Raw genomic sequence first — 13,739 nt, forward strand, 5'->3', positions numbered from 1 at the left:
GTCATGGGTATATAATATTATGTAGCTTTCTTACTAATGCCACGGTTTTCTATTGTCAACGCGCACTTTCTCGCAGCCGCATTGCGCTGTGACTGCCGACATGTGCTTACCCCGCATGAAGGGCCTATGTTGGAAGCAGCTTGTTCATCGTCGCGAGCGCTTGCTAGATGTTATCCTGCATGCTACATCAACTACTCTGTTGCTAACACTGGTCGACAAACATGGCTTCTCCTGAGTTCCCCTACCGCAAATCGTTTGACTTTACGCACGTCTACGCGTCCAGTAGAAGGGTCGATCGCTCAATATGTACACGACAAAAACCTTTTTGAAGCTCGCAACCAGTACTCTGCTCTCGCGAATCTGCTGCACCCATTTGGCTATCACTCAGACCGTGGGTGACCCATGATTCGCGTCCGGGGCACATTGTGGCTACTTTCGCCGTAAGCAACATGCGGATGTTGTTACTGTGGAAGACTCAGACAAAGACTTAAATCAAACCGCTGATATGCACTGCGCAGGAATAATCATAAAGATGGTTGCTCGTTGCGTGGTGGAAAACGGCAAGAGGCTTCCCGGGGTCATCTGGTGTGTTGCTGCTCGATTTGAGGCTAGCCGATCTTGCACTAGTGTCGTCTTCCCCTGTCGTTCCTTCCATGCCTTCCAGTCAGCCCCTCCGATCGTTCCATGCTCCATGTCACCAGCTACCAGCCACTAGCTACATGCCTCACTCTTGATATCGACAATCGAATCCTTTCGGTGCTCTCACGTTACATTACCATATTGCTCTTGAAGGCTGACTAGAGGGCCATGACGCGTCCCCGACTTTCAAGGCGTTCCCGCGGGATTCACACGCATCACGACGCATCAATCACGCTATATGTATACGAGCATTGCAACTACCATTGAGAAGCGGGCATCGTCTCTATTGATCACAGAGTCTGCATCGCTGCCCAACATCGAAGTTGGAGTGCCCAAGATGACAGCAGGCTGAAGCTCTTGTGACCAATAGACCGCGCCTCATTCTGGAAGCGAGAGTCCTCCATCTTACTGCGCCCGCTACTCGGCGCCACGAGAGTTACACGGTGAGGGTGTCTTGCGATGCCGACTCCCGCACGAATTATGAGCAAGCCTGTCATAGGCAGTGCGATATATACACCCGGACGGGTATCGGCAAGTAGGCTCTTTTGGCCTATTCAGGACGCCGTCATGGCCGGCCAATAACCAATTGACTGTGTTCAGACACCGTGCGACTATTCGCATCTCCTCTATATACCTTGTCGTGGCCTGGGGATCTGGACGCTACACACCCTGGCCACACCGGCCTGCTACTTACACACCCAGTTTCCTCTTCAAACCCACCATAATCATAACCCCGACTTTCAAATCATGATCATCCCTTTCAAGTATGGTCACACAAAGATTATTATGCCTGCATGCCGCTAATACTGAACGTAGCTGAGAACAAGAATGAGACCCATCAAGCGATCACAGCCTACGAGCGACGCGAGTCCGCCATGGGCAGGCATGAAATTTACTCAGCCAGTTGACTCAGATGCTCTGCACGAGCTCCTGAAAGAACAGTACCCACAGTGCAAGACTTTGCGGCAGCGCAAACATATGGCCGCCATAGATTTCCTGAGGCTCGAACTGGAGTCGATGCAACATGAATCAATAGAGTCGACAACAGGAACATCATATGAGACCCAGGCACTATCAGCACTTGATGCTTCTAGGCCAGGTGTCGAAGAACTGGCGGCGCTTACGCATCGAAGAAGCGTCTCACCTTCGCTGTCACGGAGCAGCTCGTATCGCTCTCCTGTACACTTAGATGACCATATACCACAGATCGGGGTTGGCCAACAACACGTATTCAGTATTGTGGATGGATTTGCAACGCAGCCGAAAAAGAAGCGCAAGATGACGCCTGCCGAACGATCTGCTTACAAGACTACGAGAAAGGTCGGTGCTTGTGATAAGTGCAAGCGACAAAAGGGCAAGGTATGAGACGATTTGATGCGATAATTGGGCAGATTTAACAAGATGTAGTGTACCCATGTCATCGGAAAGCTAGTATCGATGGCAAAACCCTTGCAGGAGGAAAAGGCCGTTTCGCAGAGGTAAGAGATTGTGATAGGAGTCAGCGTTCGCGGGCAGGATACTAAGACATTGTTGCAAGACTTGGCGCAACACTCCCAGAGTCGATGACCGCCTTCAACGCTGAAGAACCTGCTCGCACTCACCAGCAGACCCAAGAGCTTTCGCAGCAGCAACGCACGCCTCTTCGAACAACACCAACGACACAGTCGAATACAGTACCCGGCAGCCCGCAATGGACTCAGGAGGTACACGGGATGCAGGAGGACAGTCAATCAGGGATGTCGGGGTACGTAACTTCCCACATGACTGGACCGTACACAGAGGCTCCACAAACCAGCCAGGACGATCAATGGAGCAACCAAACCTCATTCGTTGAGCCACAGACATTCCAGGCCAATCATTGTGGCTACAACAATCCACTGGATCAGAATGGGGCCCCATCTTCGTTCTCAACCTTTCCAGGCCTCTCTCCAAGAGAGGTACAATATCCACCAAATTTGTTTGATCCGTCCTGGAACCAATCCATGGACTACTTATCTGGTGAGGCTAACCCCAGGTGACCTTCTACGAGCATCTAGAGTCTCCTGCCATTCATCAAGCCATGATGACGACCGACCTCACTTATCACCACGCTTCAAAGGCTCTCGATACCTCATCCGATGATCTGGGAACTTGTGGCCACCAGAAGATCCAAGTACCCCAGGGTTGTACCTCACCGAATCATGGAGCCGTTGTACGTATAGAGTCTGTGCTCTACACAGCTTTTCATCTTGCGCATGCTTCTTGTCATACAAGAAGCTTCCTTTGTTTGTCATGTCTACTGCAGGATCGACTGCCTGGCTCTCAACCCACGGACAGTATCTCGACGACCAGCATATCCAGCTCCATCGTTTTTCCGAGGGGGCAAGAGCCGCTAGCAAAGATCATGATAGCCTGACCAAGGTTTACTACTCCATTCTTAGTTACCAGGAACTAAGGGGGGAGGGGGGAATGCTGCCACGCAGAGGACTCTATATTCTCATTTCACACGGGTACGTTCATGCACTAAAAGTAAGCAGCTAACGCGACGATGAAGATGCTTGCATCAATCGATCTCCGTCCATTCCCTTTCCGTTCATCATCTTTCATCCTCTCAAATGATGTATGGCCAACCGGCTTCTCCTTTAGGCTTTGGTCTAGCGTCGTGTTGCCGTCGTGACTAGTAGGGCTTAGTACCACTAGTATGCGGTTTGCATGCATGCTGTGGAATTCGCCTTGTCTTCATTTTGGTAGGACGTTACCTCCACGTCCGCCCACGGTTTCCTTTGTCATGTCGCTAGACATACCTAGCAAACGTCCAGACCGGCTTCTTCTTTCTCCACGGCCCAAGCAAACGAAACAACACCTCATACTGCGCACAATTTCTGACGGTCTTTGCAGAACCCCAGCATCAGCCACGCCATCCAGCTCCGAGGCACCGTCTCCAATCACGAGCACGACTTCTTCTCCTGATACTCCCGAGACAACAATAACGACACCAACAGCGACAACGCTCGCTTGATAAACACATCATACGTTCTAACGACAACGATTATACGACACGCCTTACGATTTGATGTATCATGTTGCTTCTTTTTTGAATTCTCAAGTCAATACATTCGCTGCGGACGCTGGAGCTTGCGAATGTGATGGACGAAACACAGGCTACTATGAGCCATGGCAGGGGAGGAATGCATTCCTACTGTATTTATTCAATTCAAAATGCAACCATCTCTTGGACACTTGTCCTGAGTGGCTAAACATATTGATTCATTAGGAAATTCCCATGTTGAAGCACAGCTTAACTGTTGCAGCATGTGTGGGACTCGGATTACTGAAAGCGGTTTGGTGATGACAACATTCTGGGGGGAAGGCGGCCAGGGCTTCCTATCCCGAAAGGGCAATGGACCTCGGCCCAATCACGAAGGCTTGGTGCAACCGGACACCAACCTCGCATGCGCTGGAAGCTGAACGCCAACATTGCTCTTTCACGACTGCACACCTGCTATACACATTGTTGCTACACGACTAATTGGACTACGACGACCCTCACGCTACGCATAGCCGCATTGACGCACCCGTGACCTGCCGGAACGCCGCGTTATCTCTGGTCGTGTTCCGAGATTCCCCACACGCGACGCCTGCTCCACCCCCGAGTACGCGGGCTGCATAGCCCTCTCAACCATCACCATGATACAGGGCACGCGTCGCTGGCTCAGGCGCAACCGCACAAACTTTGCCATCGGCGCCGGAGTGCTCGGCGCGGGTTATCTGGCGGGGCAGTATGTCCTGGGCAAGCTCGGGGAGGCGAGGCAGCGCATGAGCGATGATCGCATCGCCAAAGAGAAGTCCGCCTACACCGTGTCCATCACATGACATGCTCTAACGACAGTGCAGTCTACGCCGCCGCTTCGAGCAGAACCAGGAAGACTGCACCTTCACCGTCCTCGCCATCCTGCCCACCGCGACCGAGAACATACTGGACGCCATTCCTGTCGAACAGGTGCTGGAAGAGTTGCAGAGACAAAAGGCAGAGCGCCTATCGCGGAGTGTCGGACCCAGCGAGATTGCCAGTTCAGCGCCCCCGAGTGTAGCAGATACGACCGAGGATGACGCACGGAGCTCGAGTCTTCAGACGGATAGCTTCATCCATGCCAGCCAAATCGCTACGGAGGGTGACAGCAGCACGGGCCCTACCGATGCCATCCCAGAGGTCAGGGAGGATAGGAAGAGCAAGAAGAGCAAGGCGCAGCTATGGAGCGAGATGAAAATCAGCTGTGAGTACCGTCATGTTGATGTTGAGACTTGACATACTGACGCGACCAGCCATAACACGCGCCTTCACCCTTATCTACACCCTCTCTCTCCTCACGCTTCTTACGCGTATTCAACTGAATCTTCTTGGCCGCCGAAACTACCTCGCCTCCGTCGTGTCGTTAGCCGCGCCGCAGTCGACAACTGAAGGCGCAAGGATCAACTTGGAGAACAACGACGACGACAACTTCGAGCAAGCATATGGCAACGACTTCGAGACCAACCGCAGATACCTCAGCTTGAGCTGGTGGCTACTACACAAGGGGTGCATAGAGCTTATCGAGAAAGTACGGACCGCAGTCAAGGACGTCTTCGGCCTCGTGAACCCAAGAGAAGAGATGACCTTGGAGAGACTGTCGGAACTTACCCTGGAAGTGCGCAAGAGGGTCGAAGGCGCAACAGAGGAAGAGCGAAGGTAGGACCCCCATCTCATTTCAAATGATACCAGCTAACCCCCCACAGGACATGCAAGTGGCTCACCTTCCTCCTCCCACCGCAAGACCAGGAAGACTATGTCCTCCGCGAATCCGGCATGACCTCATCCTCCGAGTCCACATCACCCACAACAACAACCTCTCTCCGTCGCCTGATCGACGAAACCTCTGACCTCATCGACTCGCCTGCCTTCACACATGTCCTCACACAGCTCCTCGACGCTGCCTTCTCCCACCTCGTCGACGTCAAGATTTCCCAGCTCTCCTACAAGATCCCGCCCATCTCTGATAACCACGCTCGTGTGCAGGAGATTGTTGGACACGACATCAAGGCCAAGGTCGCGAACAGCTTAGCCGTATTCTGCAGACAAGCGCACAGCATCGGCACCGGAGCCAACAATGAGTACCTAGCTGCTATCGAAGCTGTTGGTGGTCTTGAGGCGTTCGCTGCTGTCGTCTACTCCAGCAACTTCGAGTACGAAAGCCCAGAGGCTGCTGCTGCGTTGAGTCAATCTGTTCCTGCTCCTGTCGAGCTAACAGCGCCGAGCGTGGTGCCTGAGGTTGCAGCTTTACAGGATGCACAGGAGGTCAAGTTAGACGATCCGTTCGAGAGCGCCTGGGGCAAGGCGCTGGCGAAAGAGGATGGGAAGCAGTTTTAGGGGATTGTACGATTGGTGCATGTGGGAGTGGCCGTCGCGACGTAGGATTCTTGAGATACCCGTAATTTGAACCTGTAACACTATATTTCCCCGTTCTCCATTTCACACAAGATGTGTATAACCCAATTGCGATAACACGCGTTGTGCCTTCCGGCCTCGGATTGTTGAGTCGTGACGTCAGAGCCATAGTGGGACCTGTGAACACCTCTCAACCACATGTACCTTTCAATATCCCTGCCGGTATCCCCCTGAACCACCAATACCAACAAAAGCTCCGAGTCGCAGAACTCTCCGGTACTCACAATGGTAGACCAACAAACTGCCCCCCAAAGCAAAAACGCCTACGTAACCCTCCTCACCCGCCCCAGCTACCTAGCCGGCGCAATCCTCCTCGCCTACACCCTGCACAAACACTCCCCCTCCACCCCGCTCATAATAACCTACACACCGGAGACCTTGCCAGAAACCTGCATCAACGCCTTCAAAGCCGAAGCCGCTTACTCAAACATAATCCTGCACCCCGTGGAACACCTCCGCCTGCCAGAAGATGGAACCGAACACGGCATGGTCGCCGAGCGCTTCATCGATACATGGACGAAGCTGCGTGTTTTTGATTTGTGGGATATGCCCGAAGGGCAGAAGTTTGAGAGGATTTGTTGGTTGGATGCTGATATGATGATCTTCTCCAACCCTTCGCCCTTGATCTTCAATGAGGAGAATGATGCGTATCTTAAGGGCGGTGATGGCATGCGTACAATGGCCGTACACACCTGCGTCTGCAACCTCGACCACGATTCCTGGGCCCCCGCGGAATGGAACCCGCAGAATTGCGCGATTGCCAAACTCACCGCACCGGATCAGCTAGCAGAGGTTAAGCCGGAACCATACACGTTGTCGAACTTCAACTCTGGCACTTTTCTCTATCGGCCTAGCAAGGACCTGTCTTCTTTCGTGCTGGCCAAGTTCGAGGAATTGGGCAATGCAAAGTTACGCGCTATGAAATTCCCGGATCAGGATTTCCTCAACGAAGCCTTCGATGGGCGCTGGAGCAGTTTGAGCTGGAAAACGAATGCGCTCAAGACGTGGCGGTACTGGCATGAGAATATTTGGCAAGACGACCAGGTCGCTGTGCTGCACTATATTGTGGATAAGCCGTGGGTGGCACGTCTGGACGAGGAAGGCAAAGCGGGATACTTGGGTAAAGACGGTGTGACGCACGGGTGGTGGTGGGATGAGTATGATACGTGGAATAAGGAGAGGGAGGCGCAGGGGGAAAAGCAGTTGTTGGAGATTGTGGGCAAGTATGCGGCGAGGGAGGATGGGGTGGTGGATGAAGAGATGAGGGCTGTGGGGGGTGGGGCGCAGGACTTTGCGAAGAAGTGGCCTGCTAAGGATGGGGAGGGTGCTGGTGGAGAGGAAGCCGGAAATGGGGCCAAGGCGAACGAACCGCAGTTGTCGGCCGAGGCACAGGAGAAGGCGGAGCAGTTTGGCAAGGTTGATGCGCCGCAGGGGAAGATGTTGGGAGAGAGGGGGCATGGGCGTGTTGTTAGGGGTGGGAGGGGGTTTGGTGGGAGGGGTAGGGGTGAGGGGTGGAGTGTCATGCAAGATTGAGGGCCATGTAGATGGTAGATTGGAGTTCTCAAAAGTGTGACAGACGGTTGTAACAGTATAAAGGATAGACGGACGGGAGAGATTCAACATTGTCGTAGTAGTAGAGAAATAGGAATAGAGAAAAGTATACTGTAGTCATTGACAATGAAACGAGGAGGCTAGAGCACTAGGTGACATAGTCTTGTATCACGTCTCGATACATACTCTAGATCATTCATATATATCCTTACTCTTTTCCCATATTTCGGCAAACCGAACGCTGTCATTCAATCCATATCAATAATGGAAATGCACGCTTTTAGATCAATCTCCTGCCTCCGCTCATCTCCAAACTGAAGCCCCATCCGAATCGAAAGACTCCGGCTTTCCTTCACCCCAACCAGACCCCCATTTACATGAGATCAATCAAGTTCACACCCTCATCTTCATACTTGATGATGGGACGACCAGTCTCCTTAGCAACAGGCGACGCGACGCTGTTAGCGAGGACGATGTGTCCGTTGTGTGTCAGCGAGGGGCCGCGGAGTTCGGCGGCGAAGGTAGGGCGGGGCGGAGGCATCTTGATGGCGGGTTCTTCGCGCTTGTGGATCATGGTACCATTGTCATGTCCGTTGGTATGGCCATTGGTATGACCGCTGTGGTGGCCGTTGACCTTGCCATCCGTCCTCGGAGTCTCCTCGGCAGATTCGATCTTCCTATCAGGAACGGGGGTGCTCTTCCCAGCAACGATCTCCTTCTGACCAACAGCCTTCGTATTCTGTTGATTGCTGTTCTCAGTTTCCATGCGACCGAGAAGAGAACCGATGGTGTAGAGGTTGTGAGGATGATTGGCGTCATACAGGAAGTCCAGTTCAGGATCATCCCGCGCAATAAGGCCCTGGCGCATCTTACTCAGAGCGACCTGCGTACGATGACAAGCACCATATCCCTCTAGGAAACCGCGCTGGTGAGACTCCTTGAGTGCCTCTTTACGACCCGCCTCTTTACCCGCACCAAACCCATCGTTATACGCCTCCTCCGCAACCTCATCAGCCTTCTCATGGCTGATGGAGTTGTCAGCGAATTCAGCTTCGAGTTGCTCGCGGGCAATGGCTTTCCAGTTCTGTTCGCGCATCTGTTGGGCTGCTTCGCGGAGACGGAGGGCTTCGATCTTGATGTTGAGTTTACTGTTCATATCAGCCATGGCTTTCTGCGCATGGAGTTCAGCTTCGCGGCGGGCATGTTCCATTTGCACAGCGCTCATCGGTCTATCGCCGTTCTCTTCTAGCGCGTACATGAGCTGCTTCTGGCCTTCGGTGAGGTAGACTTCGAACTGTGTGATCTTATGCTCGCGGTCATCGAGGTCGCGCTCTCGGGCTTCGACTTTGGACTTGAGCGTCAGGGTTGTGGCTTGATCGCGGAGAAGGTTCGTTAACATGACGGATGAAGCTGCTTCGACTTTCTGTTGCTGCTCAGCTTCGATAGACTTGCGGAGACGCACGCCCTTGTTTCGCTCGGTATCGAGTTCGTTCTTTAGCTTCATGACTTGTGCGTTCATACGGACGATTTGCTCGCGATCGCCGTGGTCACCTCCTCGGGATCCGTGGGAATTGAAGTGGGAGCGTGGGGCGCGTGGGGCATCGTTGAATCGGTTGACCTCGTTTGGCGACATCATGTGCTGCGTGCGTTAGTTTTGTATACATCCAAAGGCTGGTGGAACTGCCTACCCTCGGGTCTGGAAGGCCGAAGAGGCGGGATGCAGGCGACTGGAAGTCAGGACGCATGTGTGGGGGTAGACTGTGAGCTGGCCTCGAAGGCTTCGGTGCCTCGATGTGCGCGTCTGTGTCGGTCTTGAAGTCGCTGTCCTCGTTCCCGGTGTCAACGTCGGCCTTAGTGGCCTCGGCATGCAGCCCAGGGGGCGATGTCAGAGGAGCTTCCTTCTTGGCGATTTGAGATGCTTTTCTTTACATTAGCAGATGACTTTGGTGATGATAGTGAGACATACCAAGCTTCGACTCCGCCTTCTCGTCAATTTGCTCTTGTTGCTCTTGCACCGTCACAGAGCTCGCTCCGACTGCCCCGTCAAGGTCTGGCTCTATGATCTCTCCATCTTCAAGAGAGGCAACACTCTTGTCGTCTTCGGCAACCAGCTTGGGTGAGGGGAAGGGGGAACCGAGAGTCGCGGTCTTGACATCTGTCGAATCTTCGATAGCAACTTGCTCTTGGGTACCAATTGGCTTCTCGACGTCGGGCGCAGACTTTTTGGACATGACAGGCGAAGGATCAAAGTCCAATGTGTTCTCTCGATTATGGATCTCTGCATCGTGTGTCTCTGTATGCGCAGCAACTGCCTTGATATCCGAGGGCGACGCGATGTCTAGATGAGTGGCCTGGTCGCTCGAAGTCGCCATGTTGACGGCTATTTGCTGATGCGGTTCCTCGGACTGGTGGTGCTCGATAGCTTATTGTGATTGAGTGCCGAGATAAACGATGCCGCTATTGTAAGACTGACTCAAGGAGTGATCGAGCAAGTAAAGGCCAATGAGGTGTATCGACACGAATGGAGGATAGAGAAGTGTAAGTATAGAACGGTAGAATGTCAGGCTTATATGGATATACAATCGCCTGGTGAGGGACACTAGCACGTGAAGGTCTATGGCCGCAATGGCCACCACTCAAGTAAGTAAGTAAAGGCAGACTCATATCGTCAGGTCAACGGCGGTGCGTTTGAGGTAGATCCACATGCACTCTTCCAATGAATGTCTGCCTCCGCGTCGCGCAAGGTCACCGAAGCTTGGCTACTAGGAGGACATAGGCTTATATAACCCGATTTGTGCGTTTGACAGTGTCGTTTGATGCTTTCTAGTGCGCTTGTCGTGTCCTTCGGTACCTGATGTTGTCACCGACCATCGTATTCTCAACGACTCGCAGTACGCAAAGCGCATAGCCATTCGACAACTTCTACCTGAAGGCTTCGTGGACCCAGTACCGCTCTAATACTTGCTCATAACGCACACCAATGTCAAGGAACGCCTTCGTAGTCTTGGGCGCCGCAGACAACTCAAACTCAGCTTGGAAACTCACGTCTTCCAAGCTCAGATCAGATGCCCCGCATTCCGCGACGAAATCCCGAAGGACAGTCGATGTATCCAAGCTCTTGTATCCCGCCCGATATTGGCTTTCAACACCAATCAGCATCGTGAAGCTTGTGAGAGACGGTGATAGCAGCTTGGCTATTGGAGGCGCGTTCCTCGAAAAGTCAGCGTACGGAGCAGAAGCACCGAGCAAGCAGTTCTGAGATATGACCAACTTGCTCAAATGTTCGAATGGTCGAAGAGTGCCGAGAGGTTTGAGCGATACCATCTCTACGTAATCTTCGTCTAAATCAGAGTCCGAGGCCTCCTCCTCTGATCGGAACATGATTTCACGAATATCAAGATGTAGGGATTCAAGCGTGTCAGCGTGACGTAACAGGCTGGCGTACAGGTCGGATGGCGACCCTTCAAAATCCTCGAGAGGCATCCATATACAGACAACATGTCTTAAGCCTTCACATGCCGATAGAATACTAGCTACCGCCTCTATCTCGAGACGACATGCGGTAATCTCGAGGCGCTGCAGCGTTTTCCATAAGCCAAGCTGAGGCATCGATGCTGGCGGTTGTGCCACGACGCTACGCGCTCGGAAGTCGGTGAGCATGGGCGCCGTCGATACCACGGAGCAAATCTGATCAAACGAAATGGTTTCAGCGTGGAGTCCATAGTGTTGGAGAGTTGTATTGACGCACAATGTCTGAAGCTTGCTAAAAACATGTTCGGCTCCTGGGTTGGGCGTAGGCGAATGCGTTATTTCCCGTCCAGGGACAAAGTATCTCCAGAAGGATCGATCACGGTCTTCTATATTCTCGATCGACAAGTGTTGTAGGTTGGCCGCCTGTTTGACAACGTCGGCTAGCATGGTAAGGTAATGTCGTGCAATGGTGTGCGGAGGTATGCTGTCGTTCTGGCACTTCTTGTCCATGCGTCGAATCTCCACGTACTTCAGATACTTGTTAAGTTCCTCACCCGAGCCAGAGGAGTCTAAGATTCTTTTGCGAAACGACTGGAGAGGTTCGGTGCCATGCTCGGCGGCGGTCCCTATGAACGAGGCGTACAGGATTGGGGTAGCCATTCGCTTTAGGCAACGAGATGTCAGACAGAGATTGTACAAGGCCAGCCTGCGGATGTGGTTGTCGGATTGACGATTTGCCTCTATCGCCACGTTTTTCTGGTGTTCGGTGTACCTGAAGAGCGTGTCGTAAGAGCGAATGGCGTCGAGGTGCGTGATTATCTCGTGCACCAGCTCATCTGGTAAGCCCTCAAGCGACGCGTTTTTGGAGCTCATGGTCGATCAGTGTATAAGACTGCTTGAAGTGCGTGTGAATGAGTGAATGCAATGAAACTGAGGTTTGTTGTTGCATGAGCGCAGAGATAAATGGCGTCGTGGAAGCTGACAGGGCGTTAGGCTGCCACGCCGCTAGCTCATAAGAGGAAAGGTGTTGACTGTAACACACCTGGGCAGGCGCCAGGGCATACCGACAACTCCACATCACGATATTTACACCTGGGCTGATGTGTACGCTGTCAGGCAAGACTCACAAGATGTTGTTACATTATTTTGGGTATATCGCAAGCTCAATCAAATCCTCCAATCAGCTCACACCACTCTCGTCGTCTTCCCCGTCTCGACATCGTAGATCCACCCACTGAACCGAATGTTCTCCTCGATCGCTTTGATCCGCAGCCATTGTATATCCTTCTTGACTTGGATCTCCAGATCGCGGAAAGGCCGGAAGTCGAGGGTCTCCACCTCTCTCGCGGCTATCTCTCCCCTTTTCTTCATGACCACGGCTTTCGCAGTCGGGTTGTCGAATGTGAGCATGCCGCATCCGGTGTGCTTTACGACGATGACTTCTCTTGTTCCAAGCAGTTGTTGCGATATGACGATGGATCGGAACGCGTCGTGTACACAGCCGCCGGCGTTGCGGATTACGTGGGCGGCTCCGAGAGGGATGCCAAAGGCGGCAGTTGGGTCGATGCGCGCGTCCATACATGTTACTGACGCGTCATATTAGCGGCTGATGGCTGGAAATGTGGTTGCAGGTGCTTACCGATGGTGTATCTTTGACTGGGTGGTAGTGCCAGATGGCCCTGGTCGAAGGAAGCAGCATACGCCTGGTTCCCGAGCTCGAGGTTCCTCTCTCCGTGTGTCGGCATTGTCGGTTTTGGTTATTTGAAGGCGTAAGAGGTTATGATGGGTTTACTGCTGGATGCATCGCCATCCCCTGCGACCTTATATATCGCCATGTCGCCGTCCTGATTACTACGATACGCGCCGGTTGCTTTTCGCACCTGAGGAAAGTTGCGGCATTGCGGGGGTGAATTTCGCCATGTTACTGGCCTGATACAGTTGGCGTTGATACAGGAACGACATGCGACAGACGTTACCGCAGCTGCACGTCTCCGGCAGAATGGCATCAACCCAAGCGCGGTTTCATTGGTCATGTCGACAAGGGTCCTCAGGCGGATCTCAGGCAAAGACGGCAAAGGGTGGGGCAACCCTTCTAGCGTGTCGCATGCGCATCTTCAGATGTTCCATTAATCCCGATCCTTCATTCTTGCTCCCACAAGGCATCAATGCTTCTCTCTGTTAAATCTACTCTTTACCCTCTTGGGTTCGATCCTCATGGAATTCGGCATCCTGACTGAATCGCGCAGAGGATAGCGTTCGGCCTGACTCAAGATATCCGAGACATGAAGAGAGATGGAGCCGCTCATCAAACCCGGATAGTGGATATACCTTACAGGAGATAAAAGACGGGTTACCGGACGAACTACTCCACACTTCGAATTGCCGTCGCCGCGAAGCTGGCATCAGACGCCACTCCCCAATGGCGCAGTAGAAGTCTGTCAGACCAACATCAAACAGCCAATATACTGCGCGTCGTAGACAATTATCCGTCGGAGAGAGCATTCCAAAATCTGGATGTCATTGCAATGGCCATTCTGTATAGCGAGATCATTGTCGAGATACCAACACTGGAGGAGCTAGGCCTGAAACGAAATAGCTTACAAAACCATCACGCCCT

General features: G+C 52.8%; 5 protein-coding genes across 5 annotated transcripts; 2 read left to right on the plus strand and 3 right to left on the minus strand.

The window, feature by feature from the left end:
* Positions 1–4,305: 4,305 nt before the first annotated feature.
* Positions 4,306–6,022, plus strand: J4E84_007611 (uncharacterized protein; the record flags this gene model as incomplete). Its single annotated transcript, XM_049390194.1, has 4 exons — positions 4,306–4,463; positions 4,513–4,892; positions 4,942–5,344; positions 5,392–6,022. The coding sequence occupies 4 exons, from the start codon at positions 4,306–4,308 to the stop codon at positions 6,020–6,022; spliced, it is 1,572 nt and encodes a 523-aa protein (XP_049242047.1).
* Positions 6,023–6,325: 303 nt separating this feature from the next.
* On the plus strand, positions 6,326–7,633 carry J4E84_007612 (uncharacterized protein; the record flags this gene model as incomplete). The annotated part of the gene is made up of 1 exon (XM_049390195.1): positions 6,326–7,633. The coding sequence occupies one exon, from the start codon at positions 6,326–6,328 to the stop codon at positions 7,631–7,633; it is 1,308 nt and encodes a 435-aa protein (XP_049242048.1).
* Positions 7,634–8,024: 391 nt separating this feature from the next.
* J4E84_007613 (uncharacterized protein) lies at positions 8,025–10,023 on the minus strand (the record flags this gene model as incomplete). The annotated part of the gene is made up of 3 exons (XM_049390196.1): positions 8,025–9,290; positions 9,340–9,569; positions 9,618–10,023. 3 exons carry the CDS (start codon positions 10,021–10,023, stop codon positions 8,025–8,027), a joined length of 1,902 nt encoding a protein of 633 aa, XP_049242049.1.
* A 550-nt stretch (positions 10,024–10,573) lies between these two features.
* J4E84_007614 (uncharacterized protein) lies at positions 10,574–11,995 on the minus strand (the record flags this gene model as incomplete). Its single annotated transcript, XM_049390197.1, has 1 exon — positions 10,574–11,995. The coding sequence occupies one exon, from the start codon at positions 11,993–11,995 to the stop codon at positions 10,574–10,576; it is 1,422 nt and encodes a 473-aa protein (XP_049242050.1).
* Positions 11,996–12,307: 312 nt separating this feature from the next.
* On the minus strand, positions 12,308–12,867 carry J4E84_007615 (uncharacterized protein; the record flags this gene model as incomplete). Its single annotated transcript, XM_049390198.1, has 2 exons — positions 12,308–12,708; positions 12,762–12,867. 2 exons carry the CDS (start codon positions 12,865–12,867, stop codon positions 12,308–12,310), a joined length of 507 nt encoding a protein of 168 aa, XP_049242051.1.
* Positions 12,868–13,739: the final 872 nt, after the last annotated feature.

Source organism: Alternaria hordeiaustralica (genome assembly GCF_023758085.1).
Source record: "Alternaria hordeiaustralica strain BMP 2776 chromosome Unknown scaffold_17, whole genome shotgun sequence".
Lineage (NCBI taxonomy): Eukaryota > Fungi > Ascomycota > Dothideomycetes > Pleosporales > Pleosporaceae > Alternaria > Alternaria hordeiaustralica.